Genomic DNA, 6,000 nt, shown 5'->3' with positions numbered 1-6,000 from the left:
CATATAGCGCCAAATCATAACAACAGCTGTCTCAAGGCACTTTATGTTGAAAGCTAAAGACCCTACAATAATACAAAGACAATCATATGACCCCCTTTTGTGCAAGCACTTTGGCCACCTCGGGAAAGAAAGTATTGCACAAATGGAAGAAAGCACATCTTCAAGAAACTTAAAGAAGTCCAGTTGCTTTCTGTCCAAGCGCCTTAGATTATTAGTTGAAGAACTGTGCAACATCCGTCACTCGGCTGTGACGGCCGAGCCCTGACAGTAAGGTAGATCCTACAATACGCAGGCAGCAGATCCAACATTGCGAGCTGGGTTTCAGCTCCACTTCTAACCCCAGTCAGTATTTGCAACACTCACTGTGCTCATACAAAGCTTTTTATCAGCCGTTTGCTGAACACATCAGCAAACGACTGTTGCAGTGCAGCAACACCTGCTCTCTGGGCCTGTGTAAAATGGTTATTACAACGGAGGGAGGCAGCAGTGGTGGAATTTGGCACCACCGGCCCCAGCTCATATATCTCCTTAACCAGGCTCACCAGAGATGCAGTTTCAGCCTCTCTCCATGCTTTTAGGACTTTGAGGTGATATAGCTGTGTGACCGTACCACTTCATAGTCAACGTTGCCCACTCACCGTGTGACCACAAAGGGTCCTTGCCACTCGGTGAGCAACTTTGAACTTGAAGGGAGTAATACAAGCATTTTTTTCTCCCAGTAAAATTCCCTGAGTCCTGTGTTGTACAGGCGCTGTTGACACTCCTGGGCCTGGAGCAAATGCACTGAATTTTCACAACATCCCCAACTGTGCAAAGATGCACACGAAAGGAGGTCGGACACCAACTAGTGAGAAACAGAATGACAAATGGAACAACACTGTCATCCCTTATGTAGCAGCTTTGTCAGAGAAACTCGGGAGAATCTTCTCCAAGCACGACATCCCAGAGCACATCAGACCCAGCCACACACTCAGGCAACAACTGGCCAGGACAGATTTCCCAAACGCAAACTAAGCAACAGTGTATGCTCTGCAGTGCAGTGAGGAGTGCTTAGACTTGTACATCAGAGAAACCAAACATCCATAAATGTATAGCACGACATAGAAGAGCCACCTTGACGGGGCTACAGACACCTTAGAGGGCAGGTATCAGAAGGAAAGCAGGCTGTGGTCTCTATGGAAAAAGGATAGAAGAAAAAAATCATGCAAGATCATTGCCTCTATTGCAGTGCTTACACACTCAAAGTCCACCCAGCACCCAAGCCTGGGGCTCTGGTGCAGTAGCACAAACCGAAGGGTGGCTCTCTGACAGTTACTTGCTGGGGATCTCTTCAAACAGAGTTTGTGAACAGCAAATATCCACCTTACGTGCAAATACAGTTAATTATGGATTGGGTGCATATATCAGCTTCTGTGATGCATGAACTGTCTTTGTGCCGTGTTCTTCTATGGTGTTTGGATTCTGTGCGAGTGTGGTGATGTAGAAATACTGTCACACGTTTGCATATTTCTGATATCTCTGAAGGTAGGAACTGCTGCATCGGTATTATTACCCTTGTTTTTATCATGCATGTTATATCACTCTCACGTAAGTCTGTTTTGTCTTCGCTGTGCATTTTTCCACATTGTATTTGACACTGATTGAACCTGTAAATGTTTTCCCTGTTTAGAATAAGAGGAAGTGTTATTTACACATAAGTGCTGAGCAGGTCAGGATTTTGTACTTCTACATGCTCAACGTTACATGTTTCTAATTTTACTCCACATGCCTTCTCTCTTCTTCTTAAATCTGTGAATGTGTCTTGTTTTCATGTGCACAATGCTGCTGCTGTGTCTCCACAGTACTGTCCTGTGTTTCCTAGTCTCTATTCAGTCTGTCCCCACTGTTGTCCTCAGGTTGTACAAGCAACTTCACTACTTGAGTGTCTGAAGTGTTTACCTTTGCATCAAATGTCTCCGTTTTGTGTTGCTTTTGAATATGCAGACTGCATGGCTCTGTGCCGCCTGTAACAACAGTTTGTAAACTGCACTGCTCTTTTAGTTTCTCTGTGTTTAAATGGGGTTGGATCTCAACTGAAAAAAGGTCTTTTTTGATGAGTTTCAAAGGAAGATTTGGTGCCACACAGTTTTCTGGTCCTTTTTTCATGCTGTAAGTAGATGGTTTGACATAAGTCTCTGTGACATCTCGGTGGCTGTCCTTTGCTGATACTGATTCTCTGCGTCGAGCCTTAGTGTGCCCACTGCAGACGCTGACTCCCATTGTTTGTCGAAAAATGTAGGCATCCTCCAGTCGCAGCAAAGCGTCCACAGAATCCTCTCCTTCTCCACTAAAATCTGACAGGATGTCACTGTGCCATGAGCAGGAGTCAAAGTACTCAAATGTTTCCCCATCTCCTGTGCTTTGCTCACACCACTTCAGGGAAACCGTACCAAAGCCCCTCTCCTCTGAGTCCATTGCTGCAGAGAGGCTGTGAGAGTCGTCAGGGGCTTCCCGTGGCTGTGGAGACATTAAAGAAGACGAGGTTGAGTAACAAACCAACAAGTTTAGCACACACAGACATATATCTATCATTTTATACACTACCGGTCCAGTTTGTTATTGAAAACTATGCAGTTTAATGTCTCATTGCACTCTGAAATGAAAGCATAGTACAAATAACCAATTGGAGTTGAAACAAAAAAAAGAATTCATTAACTCATCAAAGTAGCCACCATCCATCCATCCATCCATCTCCATCCGCTTTATCCGAGGCCGGGTCGCGGGGGCAGCAGTCTAAGCAGAGTAGCCACCTTTGTGACGAATATTTGATTTCTATTGTAGAAACACGGCTGTGTTCAGCTGTTATATCTGTCAAAATTCTTCCCATATCTGCAGCACAAGTTCCCATAAATGTGGACCTTGTAGTTGCTTTGCTTTCACTCTTCTGTCCAGTTCATCCCAAAGCAGCTCGATGGGGTTTAAGTCTGGAGACTGTGCTGGACCTCCATGTTTTCAAGCTCACCACCCTGTTCTTTGTTCCTGAGGTGGTTCTGACACAGCTTGCACTGATGCTTTGGGTCATTATCCTGCTGTAGGACGAAGCCCTGACCAACTAGACACATACCAGAGGGTCCTGCATGGTGCTGCACATTGCTGTGTAGCTGTTTAGGTTCAGGGAGCCTCTCTTTGTGTGCAAAATCGTATACAGTATGCTCGTTTGTTTTGTGTATCTGTTTATTTCAGGTTCTAGCATTGTGCTATGCAAAGCTTTGCACATTAGCCTGTTTTTTGTTTTAGGCACCATTCAAAACACTCAAGGTCATCTTGAAAACTCATCAATCAGACTGACCAAGCTAGTTTAAACAAGTGCATCTGAAAATGGAGAGAGTCATTTTATGAATAGCTAGTGCAGCTGAAGGCTCCTGACTGTTGTACTGGTTCTCTCCTTCTTTGCACAGTCGAGGAGCATGTCAGGCTATCTTTCACTGTGTGTTGTACTCGTATGCAGGTGACAAATAAATAATCTTGAATCTTGTCTGCTGCCACTTAAGGTCAGTTTAACAAATATCAGGATCAAATGCTTATGTTAGCCAACCTTCTTCTTGTTTATATTGCTTTGCCTCTGCTACAGATAAGACAGAGGTCACAGTAATGTTTATGCTTTTCTGCATAGTAGACCTACCTTTGAACAGTCTGCAGTCTTATTGTTCATACATGTCTGCACTGTCAGCTCTTTGAAGAACCTCAAGCATGAAATGTCTCCATATCATTGTTACTTTGTAAAAACATTTCTGTTTGAAGCATCAGTCCACACTCACACATACTACATTCTGTTAAAGGTCAAAGGTTGCACTTACTCTCCATTTCTTCAGTGCACCACCGCTGTGCAGCATCAGAGCACGAACGCGAATAGCAAACCAGCTCAGCAGAGCTCCCATGGTGTGGCTCACATACATTAACACTTCGAACACCAGCATTTACATACATGTGTCCAAGCTCTTCTCTTTCCCAGTACTACATCTTCAAAGATCCCTCCTGAACTCCTCTGCTTTGTCCATGATCATAATTAGTGTTTGTTAATGTCTTTGTTTGATCTTCCACCCCTTCTTTTCTTCTTTTACACACACAGATTTCATTAACAGAAAGTCTTGTAGCAAGATAACCGTAGACAGTGCAAAGAGCAATCCTTCCTGTTTCGCAGTGTTTCAGGGTTGTGGTTACGCTACATTAGCCAGAGCTTAGTCCAGCCTCAAAGCAGCAGGTACACCTTGATCTCTAAATAACAAGGAAAGACACTAAGAAGCCCTGCTATAAATACAGAGCTGCGGTTTCAGACAGAGAAGCTCGTGATCTCTGCACGTAACTCAAGGACATGGGATTGTGCATGGTAGACACAATGGTGTGTTGGTTGGGTCTGCTATAAATTGCTTTTCAAAACTATAAAAGTACAAATTGGCACAAATCAGCGTGTGACACTCTAAGATCAGGGTGTCAAACATAAGGCCCGGGGGTCATAATCGGTTCAGCAGGACTTAAATCCCGCTGACTGGATGGCTTTGGAAAATGTGAAGGAAAACAGAAAATTTAACTGCAATTTAGAGGTTTTACAGCTTTTCCTACTGATAAAGACCTCCCGCATGGCCATTCATGCTACACAGAAGTAATTAAGCCATAGGTTTCTGTCATTTTCCGCATTTAATTCTTAAAACTATAGCCAAAGAGTCGTGCTGACAGATTTCTTTCTGTTAAAATAGCACTTCATTTTGTATACAAGATATTTCAGGGACTAAATGTGTCGTTAAACTTCTGAACACTGGCAGAAAGGGCAGTTTCATTGGTGTGACCCACATATGACCAAAGTCAGCTAGATATGCTTCCAATGTAAAATGAGTTTGCAAACCCTGCTCCAGATGGTTTATACAGTCCCCATCAAAAGTTTAAGACCATTTGAAAAATGGCAAAAAATCCTATTTTGCATGTTTGGATCTTAACAAGGTTCCAAGTAGAGCTTCAACATGCAACAAGAAGAAATGGGAGTGAGACAAAACGTTTTTTTTTTTGAGCATGCAGTTTATTGAAAACAATGCTTAAACTGAAACAGGCTGTTACAGCTGATCATAAGTTTAGGACCACACCTCCAAAAAAAACCCCGTAAACCCCCTAAAACAGAAATCAAAGATCCAAACATGAGCTCAGTCGTGAGGAGCTCCACCGTTATTGTTGATCACTTCAAAAATGTATTGCAGCATGCTTGATGTGTTTCCATGAGGTGATGGGAACATTTCTCCAAGTGGGAACAGATGGCCGCATGAAGGGGATCTACTGCCTGGAACTGCTGTCCGTTTTTGTAAACTTCCCTTGCCATTCACCCCCAAAGGCTCTCAGTTGGGTTTAGATCAGGGGAACACGCAGGAAGTCCAGAAGAGTGATGTTATTCTCCTGGAAGAAGTCCCTTGTCCTGCGGGTATTGTGTACTGTAGCGTTGTTCTGTTGTAAAACCCAGACGAGGGCCCTCAGTCATGAGGGATGCTCTCTGCAACATCTGGACACAGCCAGCGGCCGTTTGATGCCCCTGCACCTCCTGAAGCTCTGTTGTTCCACTGAAGGAAAAAGACCCCAGACCATTATGGCGCCCCCTCCACTGTGGAGCGCAGAAAAGGTTGGATCTGCTTGTCATGCCAGTAATGTTGGAAACCATCAGGACCATCAAGGTTACATTTGTTCTCATTACAATAAAACGTTCTTCCACCTTTCAGCGTCCCATGTTTGGTCCAAACGGTCAGTTCTGTGGCTTTCAAGGAGACGAGGCCTTTGAAGACGTTTTATGTTTTTTATAACCCTCCAGTCTCAGATGCCATCTGATGGTTATGGGGCTGCGGTGGGCACCAGCAACGTTTTAATTTGGGTCGAGGATCGTCCAGTGTCTCGACGGGCAGCCAACTGGATCCTCCAGCTCAGTGCTGGTGACAGTTTTTGGGTCTTCCACTTGACTTTTTTGTTCCATAACCCTCAGGATCATTT

At 44.1% G+C, this 6,000-nt stretch overlaps 1 protein-coding gene across 3 annotated transcripts in view; it reads right to left on the bottom strand.

Annotated features, from left to right (window-relative positions):
- arhgef4 (Rho guanine nucleotide exchange factor (GEF) 4) overlaps positions 1-6,000 on the bottom strand; it is a 115,950-nt gene that overhangs the window by 85,027 nt on the left and 24,923 nt on the right. For 2 of the 3 annotated variants that reach the window (XM_026180768.2, XM_080306275.1), the window contains one exon: positions 1,939-2,496. In XM_026180768.2, coding sequence (XP_026036553.1) covers positions 1,939-2,496 — 558 coding nt within the window. Of the gene's footprint in view, positions 1-1,938; positions 2,497-3,836; positions 4,123-6,000 lie in introns of those variants that run through there. The other variant, XM_026180770.2, reaches the window with a different exon arrangement.

Source organism: Astatotilapia calliptera, chromosome 9 (assembly GCF_964374335.1).
Source record: "Astatotilapia calliptera chromosome 9, fAstCal68.1, whole genome shotgun sequence".
Taxonomy (NCBI): Eukaryota; Metazoa; Chordata; class Actinopteri; order Cichliformes; family Cichlidae; genus Astatotilapia; species Astatotilapia calliptera.
Note: the sequence above shows the minus strand (reverse complement) of the source record. Positions and strands in the feature narration are given on the sequence as shown.